Source organism: Peromyscus californicus, unplaced genomic scaffold (assembly GCF_007827085.1).
Source record: "Peromyscus californicus insignis strain IS unplaced genomic scaffold, ASM782708v3 Scaffold_10__1_contigs__length_136768540, whole genome shotgun sequence".
In the NCBI taxonomy this organism is placed as follows: domain Eukaryota; kingdom Metazoa; phylum Chordata; class Mammalia; order Rodentia; family Cricetidae; genus Peromyscus; species Peromyscus californicus.
In genome coordinates, this window is record NW_026294391.1 from 56,647,278 (window position 1) to 56,661,836 (window position 14,559).

Below are 14,559 nucleotides of genomic sequence, written 5' to 3' on the forward strand. Positions count from 1 at the left end.
GCAAGAATTGCCCTGGGTCTGAACTGCCCATACTTTCCCCCTTCCCACTAGTTGTGGTGTGACCCTGTGAGCACCACCCATACTCTGGAATAACGCTAGACAAGCAGAAATGGCAGAAGAGCACCTCCGCTCCAAGGCACTGCTTTCAGAAATTAGAGCTGTGGGGAAGGGACCCTTAAAGAATTAGTCTCATGAGTATGTTGGTTCGTACCACTCAGCTCACCACTTGGGAAGTAGAAGGAGGAGGCTCAGAAGGTCAAGGCCATCCTTAACTACACGAGTGAGGCCAGCCTCAGCTGCATGAAATTCTGTCTCTAAATAAATAGAAGGCCTCTGTTATAAAATTCCTGCCTACCTAGTCCTAGCCCTGACTGTGAGAAATGGGAGTTCCAGAGAGACTGCTCTGCAGAATCATCCTTTACCGTCACGGGAACATTAGCCATTAAGGTGAACACCACCTCCAAGCCCACTGGACCTCCTTGTCTCTGTGGCTCCAAACCTGGTGTAGTAGGAATGTATGGCTCTGTTAGCTGGCTGTTTAGTACACGCCTGCTGATTAGATAAGTAGAAGTGGAGAAGAGGGATGATGCCCATGATGCTGCAAGTGGGAACTCTCTGGGATGGAGGGGTTGGTACCCTCTAAGAGCAGCCTATGATCTGCTCCGAGAACATCCTTTTGTTCTGTGGCTCCAGTCCACTTTGGTTTCCTTTGAAGAGGAAGATGACTCAGCCCTCCTATTCTAGCTCCTGCAGTCTGAGGAGAAGGCTTTGCAGAGACTCAATTCCCTCTTGTTTATAGGGTGGGAAGTGGAGGGCTGTCAGGTGCTGAGGAGGAGGTTGTTTCGTGGGTGGTGACAGCAAGAAGGCTACCAATAATATATTTGTATACTTCCTAATAAAGGATCCATCTCCCCCTCACACAGAGGCTCCTGAAACTGGTAGCGCATGGATGACATTTCCTCCAGAGCTAGAAGCAGTGTTCCCAGCCCTCCTCCAGTTGTTCCCAGGCTACCTCTAGCCACAGGTTTGTCTTCTGCCCGTAGAACCCCACCCTGAAGTTTATTTACTTATAAACTAGCCAGGTTGACTTACACCTTGGTCTGAGTCTTAGAAGATTGTACTTTTTGTAACCTCCACCTTCATTGAGCCTCCACACACACAGACACCCAAAGAGGCAGACCACACAAGGTAGGTTCGAATCCTGGCTTGGACAGGTGGAACCTGTGTGAGTTCATGCAGTAAAACCCCAAAAGTGTCTGTCTTCTGTTGATGTAGAGGATGTCTCCTAGGTCTGGGATGATTACGTAAATCATGACCACCACTGTAATAAAGTCAGGCAACTGAAGAATAAGGTTTTCACATTGGTATCAGGGCCGTGACTGGGCTGTCCAGGAAGAAGGGAAAGGAAATGGGCAGGTAACAGGCCTTTACTGTGAGGCACTTTCCCACTCTCAGTACAAAGGCCTTGCAAAGGCAGGCCTACTGTCCCCATGCTACAGAGCAGGATGGGCCAAGCAGAGTGGCTTCATCAAGCCCGCCTTGCGCTTCTGGGTTCCTTATGCTTTTAGTCATGTGTCTTCGGGCAGCTTCCTGGTGGGAGCATCCTTAAAACTAAAACTGCCATTTGAACACCACTGGACCTCTACAGGCTCCTTCTCTGTTGACTCAGCAAAGGAAAGGTTGTGCCAGTTTCCCGCCTCTACTCCCTCAGCCAAAGCCAGAGGGAGGTGATGAGCAACCCATCTCCCTCCATTCTCCTCAGCACTATGTGTCTGATGCCTCACTGCTCAGAAACCAAAAAAGCACCACCTTCTCTACGCCCACCAGAGCCAGGCCTTCCAGGGTCCCGGAGGCAGCTAGTTTGGGTGAGTTCCAGGAACCAGGCTTCTCGATGCTTTTGACAGGTAACAATACTGCTTCTCAGTTCTGCCTCTCGTGCGCATATATATGGATGCCTGCATTTCTGTGCTTATACCTATGCTGTTTTTGTTTGTGTTTCCACTCTCACACCCTGTCGGGCAAGCTATATCCTCATGGTCTAGTGAAGGAAGCTGTCTCAGAGAGATGAGTCAGTGACTTCGCACCGCCACACAGCTAAGCAAAGCCGTGTAGACGCTGAAGTTGAGGGAAAGCCTTTGTCTTCTGGGGCTCTCACATAGAGGGCAGTTTGATCTGCAAATGGTGGCCCAGGGCACTGTGCACACCTCTGATCCCAACACAGAGGAGACTGAGACTGAGACAGGAGAGCTTCAAGTTCAAAGCAAGTCTGAGATCCTGTGGAAAAAAGAAAGTCCAGTATGGTGGTACACAAGGATAATGGCAACACTTGGAAGTGGAGGCAGGAGGATCAGGAATTCAAGGCCAGCCTTAGCTACATAGCCAGTTGAAGGCAGCCTAGGTTACATAACAGTAAAAAGAAAGAAAAACAGGTACTGAGAGAGGAAGATAAGGCAAGGAAGAGGAGGAGCAAGGCGGGGGGCGGGGGTGGTTCACATTCATCTTTTATCTTTCCAGTTTTGTTTATTCTTGAGTGGCCTTAAATTCTTGCCTCACCTGAGCACTGGGATTCCAGATGTGTACCATCATTACCAATATAAAGTAATGTTTCTTCTCGAGCTGGAGCGGGGTGGTGGTGGTGGTGGTGGTGGTGGCGGCGGCGGCGGCGGCGGCGGCGGCGGCGGCGGCGGCGGCGGCGGGGGGGGGGGGGGGGGGGGGGGTGGTGCACACCTTTAATCCCAGCACTCAGGAGGCAGAGCTAGGAGGATCTCTGTGAGTTCGAGGCCAGCCTGGTCTACAGAGTGAGATCCAGGACAGGAACCAAAACTACACAGAGAAACCCTGTCTCAAAAAGCCAAAAAATAGTAATGTTTCTTCTCAAGACATTCCATACTGAAATGTCCTTTCCAGTTTTGCACCTCTCAAGACCCTCTTGAGGAAGAGAGCAGGGGCTAAAGGAATGCTATAAAACTGAAAATAATTAGTGTTCTGGGTTAGTTTCAATTCTTGGGAATCTGTCATCTGAAGCAAAAGGTTCACTTTTGTCACTTAAAGCAACGTGAAAAGGAGGGACTTTTGAAACTGAAATGAGTTTGTTGGCATCTGAACTCCAAAAGAGTTTCCTCCACTTCCTCTTGGCCTCAGGTTGGCTCATAGGCACAGTTGGCATGTTACCACTCACCCTATGTCAATAGGACATTGTTACCATGGTCTCCCTGCAAAACACCTGCACGTTTCCCCAGGTTCCTTTCTACACACTGCACGGACAAGCACACCTCAAGCAAGGCAGTTCATTCCGGGTCCATACCAGGGATGCTTGAGCTCTAACCCCAGCTCGTCACTGTCCTAGCCTCTCAGAGACACAACCCTACTCAGCGCACAGGCTGGAAACAAACACAGGAAAGCAAAGGATCCTTTGTTTTCAGTCCAGTGCTTTGACAGTACCATTTGCGTAAAAGAAACTTTCTATTTGAAAGAATGTCTGTACAAAATAGTGTTATGAGAGGACACAATAAAGCTTCATTCCCCTATCAGACAGCTTCAAGGGTTACCCCCAACTCATTATTGACCTTCCTCCATACCTCCATCCTCCTGAACCCATAGAGTAAGAGATGGAGAACACCAGGCGCAACACTGAAATTTGATGATACAAGGAATTGTTCATTTTATGCTATGATACTTTTTTAAAGTCTGGGTTTTATTCTGTTGCACAGGCTCGTCTCAAATCCCCAGGCTCATGTGATCCTTCAGAGGGCTGGAGCTATGGGCATGTGCCACCAGGCCCAGATTGTGCAGGTTGTAAAGGGGAGTTTGGATCTTTCAGAGATACCCTCTGAAATATGGGTAGACAGAATGGGATGATGCCCAGAGTCACAACGTCAGTGTTTTCTCAAGCTGTCTTCTGCAGATCAACAGCAGCCAAAAGGTTTGTGGCATGATTTTCTTAGTGTGCCAAAATAACTACTGAAGGAGAAGACTCTAGGTGGTAGAATCTGAGAGCTGGGTTTCACACATCCAGCCCCAAGGCTGCCTTTGACAAATCTATGGGGGAAAGTAATGAACCAAGTCTTAGCTTTCAGATTCTTTGTCCCTCAATGACAGTAAAACTGAGCAATGTCTTAGGCCACCCTACTCTAATGTGGTAATAGCAATAATGCTAATAGCTACTGTATAGTAGACACCTAGTATATACTAACAGCTTTGTACAGGGCATTTCTAATCCCTAAAACTGCCCAAGTTGCGTATTACCAAAGCCTGAGTATATAGATGAAAACAATGAGGCTCAGATAATGAATGTCCAAAGATCACTTAGCTCTAAGAAGCCTGGATTCCAATTCAGCTGACTCCAGAACAGCTTCCAGTGGGCTGCACTGTCTCCAGGAAGCACCCAGCACATAAGGCATGTATGTGAAGGCAGAGAATAATGTCCCGGTAGCAAACTGCTCTCTGTTCATGTTTTAAGCAACAATTCTCTAAGTTTTGTTTGTTGAACCTCTCAAGGACACATCTGAGATCTGCTCACTGGGAAATTCTTACACACACACACACACATGCACGCACACACATGCACGCACGCACGCACGCACGCACGCACATGCACACACATCATCCTTTCTACCACCTCATTCCTCAACCTACAGGGAAAAATATTCCTGTTCCTTGCCTGTTCGGCCAAACCCTCTCTATGTCCAGCCCTGGAAGATCTTTGCTTAAGGCAGAGCTTGTAGACTTTCTGTGACAGCCTCACTCTGGGACGCCTGCATATTTTGTAAGCCATTCAAAGCCTCCTTCATCTCCCAGGCCTTCCAGAACAACAAATAGCACACTGGCCATGATTGCATGCATCTGCTGCCCTAGGCCCTGGCTTCTGGCCCTCACTCCCGGCTCTGGCCCCAAAGAATTGAGAAATATTTTTTGAGACTTCTTTGCCAGCTCTAATTAATGTCCCCTCTCTCTTCCTTGTCTGTCTCTCCCTCTTTCACCCTACCTTCTGTGTCCCAGATCATTTCTGCCTCATGACTGTTGCCTGCCCTGACTTTTTCACCTAAATTCCAGGCCTGTCTCCTGTCATGTGCGAGACCGCTCCTCTTGATGTACAAACAGAACTAGAACTTGACAGACTGGAAGTGAACTCAGCCATTCCCAATCCTCTCTCCATCAGGGCTTCTTGTGTCCCCCATAACCGACTTGTGCTCATCCTAAAAAGCTCACCATTGTTTCTGGCTTCTCCCTACTGAGAAAGCGAGTATTCAAACATTTGCTGAATGGATCAGGGGATGAATGAGTCCTATCATGAATCACACTGCTTCATCAGGAAGATTCACAATAATCCAGCCTCGTTCTTTTCATATTCAAACAACTTTGCATAAAAGACAACTCAGAATCTCTTCACCTTAAAGCTGCAGTCATCTCCATAGCTGGCAGACTAATGGAGCATTTCAGCTTGTTCTGAGGAGACTGCTTTTCCACTAAATGGAGCTCACTCTACCTTCTCTTTGAAAGCTTAGTAAATAATACAGCAGTGCACGTTGAAGTAATTTTCTTGCCTTACTGACCACAGGATAGTCTATCATGTTAGTATGCCATTGCTTATGTAGCCATCCTCAGATTTGGAACATTTGGACTGCTTACAGGATTTTAGCGCATTTTATTTTATTTGAATCAGTTAACCAAGCAAGTGGCCCAGTTTGCTAATACACAGACAAAGTGGCAGTAAAGCAGGGAGGGTGGTAGGGATGCTACAGGGCAGGAGTGAAAGGAAGCTTCCCATTGAATGCCCTCCTGAATTCTGAGCCCTGTGAGCACACAAGCTGAAGGCTTATTGTCTACCAAGTGTGGCACTAGAACATGCCTGTCAAGATGGGGTCTAGGCACACAGCCTAAGTTTTTGGTATGTGCCCTCCCAAAAGTACATATAATGTGCCACGGGAACTCAGAGAGCTCAGTGGCTCGGGGAATAACATTTGCACTTCACCTTCAAATATGGATAAGACAGCCTGATCTGAGACAAAAAGGGCAGATTGAGGAACAAGGCTATATGTGGTTTAGAAAATGAACGCTTGAAAAATATAAAAGATGGGGTCTCCCTATGTAGTCCAGGATGGCCTAGACCTTGCAGTGATCCTCCAGCCTCGGCCTTCTGAATGCTGAGATTACAAGTATGTATCACCAAATCTGGCTGTAAATGAGACTTTTAAGGAGGAAAGAAATGAGTATAAAAAGGGGTCCAGACCCAGGCTCTCTTCTCTGGCTTGGAGTTGATCTCCAAGGCAACAGCATCCTTGAAAGATTGAAATAGGCCAGAGATCCAGTAAAAGCGTTTTTGTTGTTATTTGTTTTGTTTTTATTCTCTTAATTTCTTTTGTGATAGGATCTCATTAGATAGGCCAGGCTGGCCTGGGTTTCACTGTGTAACCCAGGCTAGCCTGGAACTCATCCTATAGCCCAGGGTGGCCTCAAACTCCCAATTCTCCTGCCCCAGCTTTCTGGGTGCTGTGATTACAGATGTGTTCCACTGTGCCTGGCTGTGAGGAGCTGCTGCCTCTGCAGCTGCTGCTGCTGCCTGCTTGCTCTGGTCCTCATTGTGTACAAACAGTCTGACAGCAGTGCGGAGGCCAGTGGACAGCGAGCTGCTCCAGTACAGGAACCATCGAGAAGAGCAGGAGCTGGAAAGACTCATTGTTCTCTTTGCCCCAGGTCATAGCCGCTTCGTCCACAAAGCTCTTGAGCCTGGACAACTACTCAGTCTCAGGCAACAGGAATGTTTGCTCACTCTCACCTAGGCACTGGAAGCCACTGTGCTGGCCTGCTCTAATAAGTGACCCAGTGACTCACGATTCCAGGGATCCTGAGAGCCCCATCTGGGCTGCCCTTTACCCTCTCTGAGCCCTTGCCCAACCACAACTCCTAAGCCCCCTTCACTATACTGTAGACCCAGGGGCCTCAGACACAAAGGGACTCGTGAGCAGCTCCACTAAATCACCTCCCAGGCGTCTCTTTTCTCCTGCTCCCTAAGCCTGAAGCTTTTCTCAAAGGCAACTGTTCCCTGCATAGCAGCAAAGCTCTGCATTTTTGTGTGTGGGATCTCCACACTCTAAGAGGTCAGGCTCTTCACATGGAATATTAGATCCTACTGCACATGCCGCTCCCCACTGCCAAATTCCAGTGCCATGGAACACTGTGGGTGCCAGACACCATCTAAGGGGCTTTCCAAGCCTCACAACAAATCCTCACAGCAAATGGATTTGAGTAATCTTTTTTGTTTAGTTGCTTTTTTGTGTTGTTGTTGTTGTTGTCTGGCTGTCCTGGAACTCACTCTGTAGACCAGGCTGGCCTCAAACTCACAGAGATCCGCCTGCCTCTGCTTCCGTAATACTGGGTTTAAAAGCATGCACCCCTACCACCCGGCTTTTGTTTTGTTTTTTGAGACAAGGTCTTACCTATCCCAGGATGGCCTCAAACTCACTATGTAGTCAAAGATGACCTTGAGCTCCTAATTCTCCTGCCTTTACCTCCCAAGTTCTGCGATACAGGCATATGCCAACACACCCAGCTATGTGTGCTTAATATCTTCTACCAAATGAGAAAACTAAGACTTGGGGAGTACATACATAATCTCTTTATTCGGCACATTTTAATTTTTTCTGTTTTTATTTTTGAGATTACAATATAATAACATCATTTCTCCCTTTCCTCCCTCCAAACCTTTCCATATACCTCTCTGGCTCTCTTTCAAATCCATTACCTCTTTTTCATTATTTGTTGTTACATGCATAGATGTATATGCATTCCTAAATATAACCTGCTCAGTTCACATAATGTTGCCTGTATGTACGTTTTCAGGGCTGACCATTTGGCACTAGACAACTAATAGGTGTGCTCTTCCCTGGGGAAGAACACCTCTCCCACCCCCAGCTTTCCTCAGTTGCCTGTGGTTCTTTGTGTAGGGTTGAGGCCTCCTGGGCTTTTCCCTGTTCACTTTGGCATGTGTATTGGTGTCGTCCCACGTATGTTTAGATAGTCATGTTGAAGAGACTTTATGGGTGTAGCTTCTGACTTTCCTAGGAGAAACAATCTCACAGCAAACTCCCTGATCCTCTGGTTCTTACAGTCTTTCTTCCCCCTCTTCCACAATGTTCCCTGTGCCTTAGGTGTGGGAGTATTTTGTAGATGTATCCACTAGGAATGAGCTCCACAACTCTGCATTGGTTGTGGTTTTCTGTAGTGGTCTCCGTCTGTTGCAAAGAGAAGTTTCCTTGATGAGAGGTAAAGACTACACTATCTATGGTGTAAGGATACATATTTAGAATGTACTTAGGGATTATGCTGGTTTAGTAAAGTGGTGGTTGTAGATCCTCCTTCTCTAGCACTGAGTAGGTGGCACCAGTATCAGGCATCATTTCCCTCTTGTTGAATTGGTCTTAAGTCCAATTAGGGAGATGCTGGTTACCACCAAGGTATGCATTCCACTGCTGCATCCTTCGAGTTATCCTGTTATGTTTATCAACACATTTTAATTAAGGTCATATGTACCATATGCTTAGTATTTCCCTGGGTTTCAACAGCATGTATTCTGGGTCAAGAGTTGGGTAGTGAATGATAGGAGTCTATGTGTCACCAGTAAATAGATTAGGGCCACCAGGGAAGTCAAAGAAGATGGAAGAGAAAGCTCTTAGCTGTGTGACCTTTGATGAGATACTTTTACCATCTTGGAGACCAGAAACTCTAACCTTCTTCATTGGTTCCAGCAGCATTTACTTGAGTAAAGTTTACCCTGTGCTATATGTTAGGGACACGGAGATGGGAGACAGTCTGGCCCTGCCCTTGTTCTGATGCCATGTGTTACCTTGAGGCTCACCTAAATTTTCTCCATATCCCCATCTAAAAGTGAAGAGGTGCAGAGACCTGATCAGTAAGAGCCGCAGAGCTCTTGGAGTGGTGGGTCTTGTCTGTCATGGGCTCCCCAGGCCCCTTCGTATCTGCTTTCCCCAGGAGAGCCAGGCTTTCCTCCCTTTCCTCTCTCTCCTCCCCTGAAAAATTCTCAATAGACATGGCCCTCTATGTGGCCAGGAAGCCCCAGGAAGCAGCTTGAGCCCAGCTTTCTCGGGAGGAAGAAAAGAAAGAATGGGCTGATGTATCCGGGAGCTTCTAGGTACATTTGACAATGAAAGTGACTCAGCAGAAAGTGTCCTAAGCTCGCCTCTGAGGGGTCACATTAATTAGTCCGATCAGCAGTGAGAGCTTGCATGCTCCCCTCGGCGGGCCAGACAGATCAGTATTCTCTCACACTTGTAGGACATTGGATATCACTCTTGTTTGAGTTTTGCAGCCACGCTTTTAGTTACACTCAGCGGGAATTTTTGGACTGCCTTCTGTATTCAAGGCCTTATGCAGGGGATATTGATCTTTTTCAAATTCAAGTGTATGGACATTTTCAGACACTGCCTGTCTTCTTCCTCACTGAATTCTTAGTACATCACAACAGTGACCTACAAACAATATCAATCCAATAGAGAATGACAGGAAAAAATTAATTCTGAGATAGGGATCTTGGAATGGCCTTTAATTTTGCAAAGACTGGTAAACAGAAGCATGACCCTTAACCAGGAACAAACAGATGGTCAACAGACATAAATTGAAAAGAATGGTAATTGTAGGAAATAATTACCAACTGTGTACCAAGCCTTGTGCTGAGTACCTCATGATCATTCACTCATTTAATTCTCAAGATAACTCTGTGAAGCAGGCATTCTCATTGTCCCCATTTTACAGATGGGTAAACCAAGGCATGGGGAGTCACTAACTTATAAGTGTCAGGGCTCAGATCTGAACTCCTGTTGTCTTGCTCTGAAGTCTATGATTCTACACACTATACTGCCTTCCAACATAAATTTTCAAAAGGGAGTAGTCAGGGGCATGGAGTGTTGTGAAGCTGTGGCTTTAAGCAATGTTTTTTCTGCTTTGCTATCTGGTGTCTGGCTGCTGATCCAGAACCCCAGCCTGGGAACACAGGCACAAAGAGGACTTGGAGAAATGTAGATATGCATGCTGCAAAACAGCTCTATTGGGCTCAGTGGCTCTCAACTGAAGGAGCCAGATTGGCCACTGGAGCAGAAGCAAATGTGGCCCCTAGTTACCTTTTCTGAAGCAAGTACTAGCAGCAGGCTGCTTTGCAGAGCTTCTCGATAAGGTGAACAAAGTCATTCTTTTCTCCTGAACTACTTAGAGGTCATCCAACAGCGAAAGCTCCCCAAGGCTACTGTTGCCTCATCAAAATCAGTGGTCCATGGACAGAAAGGAAACATTCTAATGTGCAACCTTCTGTGTGTAGGAAGTTGGGGCGGAACAAACTGGAGGAAAGGTTCGGGCAAGCCTGACAAAAGCTTGACGGTTAAGCAGCCCTGATGATAAGAGATTAGTGCAGAGCGTCTGACATCAGCTCCATCTCAGTGGCTTAGGGCTTCTGCTTGGGCTTCTGGCCACAGGGAAGCAGCCCTGAAACCATGGTCTTTTTCTCCAGACTAGATCTGCAGGAGGGCCTCCGAACACTCTCCGTTTTACAGTGGATTCCACTCTATGTCATTTTAGGTGAGTAAACACCAAGGGCCAGAGAACAGATTCAGAAAGAGGCCAGGCATCCCCACATGAGGAAGGCTCTGGGGCCAGCACCTGCTTGGGTCCCTCTACCGGCTCTGGGGAATGGACTGGCATGGAATCCCCGAGGCCAGGGGAGAGCCTGTAGCTGTTATGGTCTAAATATTATCCCAGTCTTCCGAGGAGTTGTCCCCTACACATTATCCAAAAAGAATCATACTGAAGAGTGGGCCAGAGTGGTGGTTGCTTGATAGACTGGTGTTACTGGAAAGATCTGAGGTAATTCCCCTAGTATAAGGGTGTTGTAAAAGAATTCTGAAAAGTCCGAAGACTGTGTGAGTGACATTAGATCTTCAGGAAAAGCTAGCTCATGTTTGATGGACTCAATCAATGATCAGCGTTAGACAAATGGGCTCACAGAATCAAGCCAGAAGCCAAGGCATTCTGGGAGATCAACTATAGAGGCAAGCAAATTATATGACCTGTTAGAGCAGAGGGGTTTTGTTGTTTGTTCGTTCGTTTGTTTGTTTGTTTGTTTTCAAGACAAGGTTTCTCTGTGTAGCCCTGGCTGTCCTGGAACACACTCTGTAATCGAGGCTGGCCTCGAACTTACAGAGATCTACCTGCCTCTGCCTCCCGAATAAGAGCAGAGGTTCTTAAGCAGCAGGTTGTAGAGTAAGAATTCAGGGGTAGCTTGGTGGGAAGAAATGTGGCTTTCCTGTCATTCGGCTCCTGTTGGGATGTAGCCATTCCTTCAGTCATGAGTGTAGGCGATAAGCCTCAGACATGATAGCAGCACCCGTGATGATTGTCAGGAGCAGACATGGCAGCGATTTGCATTTCATCCAAGTGATTGTTTGTTAAAGCCATCTCCAAACTTTGCTTATGCTGATGATGACTTCAAAATTCCAGTAGTTATTAGAACTTCCGTTAAGGCTGGTTTCTTCATTCATAGAACAAGAAGCGTATATGCTGCTGGATCACATTGTGAGAGATGTGATAGCTGTGGTTTAATATAGTGCCCTGCCTTTGTAATGTCGGGTATTTTATTGATGCACTTAAGCATATTATTCAAAGAAGGGTTTGTATACTTCATCAGCCTGTCAGAGGGGACCTATAGCCTCTAGAAGATGCAGACTTTCTAAGCTTCATTAAAATCAAATCCTGCCGAGCTCATCATTTGTTTAACTTTAGCTGTGTCAAGAAAAGGACGTTAAACCTGGTGAGTTTCTTCTCAGCAGGTAAGAGGTCTTGCTGATCAAGCTGACTTCAAGCCCCTGAACCCACAGTTGAAGGCAATAACTGACTCCAAGTTGTCTTCTGACCTCCACACACACACACACAACATGGTACATGTGCCCCTACACTCTCGTGCATCACACGTCATACACATACACAAATAATAATGATGATGATAGTAAATAATAATAAGAGATAAATACATTTTCAAGAAAAGGAAGTTAAAACCAGGTAGGACTAGAGCCTCAAACCTGTAATTCCATCACTCAGGGGGCCTGGGCAGAAGGATTACTGTGAGTTCAAGGCTAGCCTAGGCTACACAGTGACTAGTGAGTTCCAAGCCAATATGATCTATAAACTGAGACCCTTTCTCAGGAAGGAAGGGAGGGAGGAGGAGAGAGACAGACAGACAGGACAGAGGAAGGGAAGGAGGTACAGGGAGGGAGAAGGGAAAGAGGAAGAAAGAAATAAAGGTTATTTGGGGGCAGAGCTTTTGTTTTTATTCCTTCATAGTTTCTTTCTGTTTTCCTCTGCATTTTGTTTTAATGTTCTCAGAAAGCCCCCCTTGGATAAATTCTTCCCCTCCAGTAGAAAAATATGGGACAGAGGAAGGTCAAAAGAGATGTGGTGTTGGGTCTCAAGCCTGGACCTCAGAAAGGGTGAGGGAAAAGGGCTGAAAGAGCCCAGGAATGGGGAAGAGGAAGAGGAGGAGGGAAGATGTGTGTGCCTGGGGACTTTCAGACCTGACGGCACCTTGGTATGGCGCTTGAACACATGTGCTCATATGTCTGGCTACTCTGGATGGCTATTTTCAGTACAGTAGCTTTGCTTTGCTCCCAGAAAATAATTCTCAGGCTTTCTTTTTCTTTCTTCCTTCTTCCCTTTCAAAGGCCACTGTCTTCCAGCAGGACTAGAGTAGACGGTCCGTCAGGCGATACCATATGTAAGAGCTCAAGAAGACAAGGGCAGCAGCCGCCTCCTCCCCACTAAAGCTCACTGGCTCCCAGTCATCCTGGCAGAGTTGGAGGAGTGGAATGGGAATGCTAGAGACACATGATGGCACCATTGTGTCACCAGTGAAAACACGGAAGCATAAAGTGCAATTTTTTTTTTGGTCTGTATTTTTTTTTTCATTATGACAAATATAGAGAAAAGAGAATTCCTTGTTTTAAGCGGCAGTTCGGTTGCATTAACTACTGTGTTACACAGTGTTCTACAACCATGTCCAAAATGTTTCATCTTCCTAAACTGAAACTCTGTACCCATCAAACCTTGACTTCCTAAGTTCCTCTCCCCCCAGCTCTGGAAACCACCATTCTAATTTCTGTTCATGTGAACTTTCCTATTCTAGACGATCATGTCATGGTCACTGTTATTTCACAAAACAAAACCTTAAAGTTTATTCATACAAGCTTTGCGCAGTGGCAGTATCATAGCCAATGAGGTTTATCCGAGGCGCGATTATTGCTAATTGAAAAAAAAAAGTTTATTCATACAATAGCATATGTCAGAATTTCCTTTTTAAATCAAATAGCACTTTTATGGCTACACTAAATGTCATGTATTCATTCATCTATTAATGAGCATTTTCCCCTCTCGGCTATAAGGAAGAATGCTATTTTAAGTGTGAGTGTATAACTTCTTTGAAACCCTGCTTTTGAATGTTTAGGATATACAAAAAAAGAGGACTCTATGGGCTGTTTGGCAGTTCTGTTTGGTAATGCTTTGAGAAACTGCCAACCTGGTCTGCACAGTGGCTGCACCGTTTTCTTTTTCTCACAACAGTGCAGAAGGGTTTGGGTTTCTCTGCATCATCACCAATACTCTTAGCTTCGGGGTTTATTATCATCTTAATGGGTGTGGGATGAAACCTCACCATAGTTTCGATTTGCGTTTTCCTAATGACTAATGAAACTGAGCATATCTTCATGTGTTTCTTGACTTGTTTTAGACTGATTATCATTCCATTTGTATAGCATTCTGTTTCTGCTCTTTAGCTGATTATGTTAAAAATCTCAAGAATGCTGGGTCCTGCAGATTACCAAAGCAATCATCCAGTAGAGTAAAATGTCCACAGAGGTGCCAAATATATTCAAATCTGTTCATCAATAGTTATAGGGAAAATATTCATTATAAGACCTTGAGCTGCCTTTGCTGAGACGGTAACAATGAGCTAATTACAGGCTCCTTGTTATCAACTACAGAAACAAACGTTTCAACCACGGTACACGTTTCAAATTACTATACTGTAATGTGGAGTATAATAAGTGAAAGAGCCATGAGAAAGGAATATGAGGGTGCCAGGTAAAGAAAATCTTACAGCAGGTTGAGGAGGCTGAAGGGGAAGCAGCCTGGCATGGTGAGCGGCTGGTGAGTCCTGGGGTAGTACATCAGAGTGGGATTACAGTTCAGTGCGGGACTTTGGCCAAGGGTGGGACTGCTATAAGGCTTAGTATCATCGTCCCCTTCTCTGGGTTCACAGGCGATGTTCTTCACGGAAAAGTCTCCCTCCCTCCTCTTTCTCCCTTTCCTTTATTTGTTCTGAACCTGGTTGGTGCTTCTGTCTGAGTGATATTCAGAAGCATAGCCAATATCAACTGCCAAGGGATGTTAGCTGGAGGAAATGGGAAGACAGGAAGGAGAACAGACACAGAGACAAGTAGGATGGAGAGAGTGAGAAGAGACGATGAGAAGATGAGTTAGGGAACATAGAAGCTCTGACGGCCCTCT

General features: G+C 46.1%; 1 protein-coding gene and 1 pseudogene across 1 annotated transcript in view; both read left to right on the forward strand.

Moving 5' to 3' along the window:
• Window positions 1-24: 24 nt before the first annotated feature.
• Dgat2l6 (diacylglycerol O-acyltransferase 2 like 6) overlaps window positions 25-14,559 on the forward strand; it is a 30,885-nt gene continuing 16,350 nt past the window's right edge. Inside the window, exons 1-2 of the mRNA XM_052733458.1 lie at window positions 25-1,865; window positions 3,711-10,584. Of these exons, the coding sequence (XP_052589418.1) occupies window positions 10,500-10,584 (85 nt within the window). The 5' untranslated portion in view covers window positions 25-1,865; window positions 3,711-10,499. The remainder of the gene's footprint in view (window positions 1,866-3,710; window positions 10,585-14,559) is intronic.
• Window positions 13,240-13,446, forward strand: LOC128118391 (uncharacterized; annotated as a pseudogene).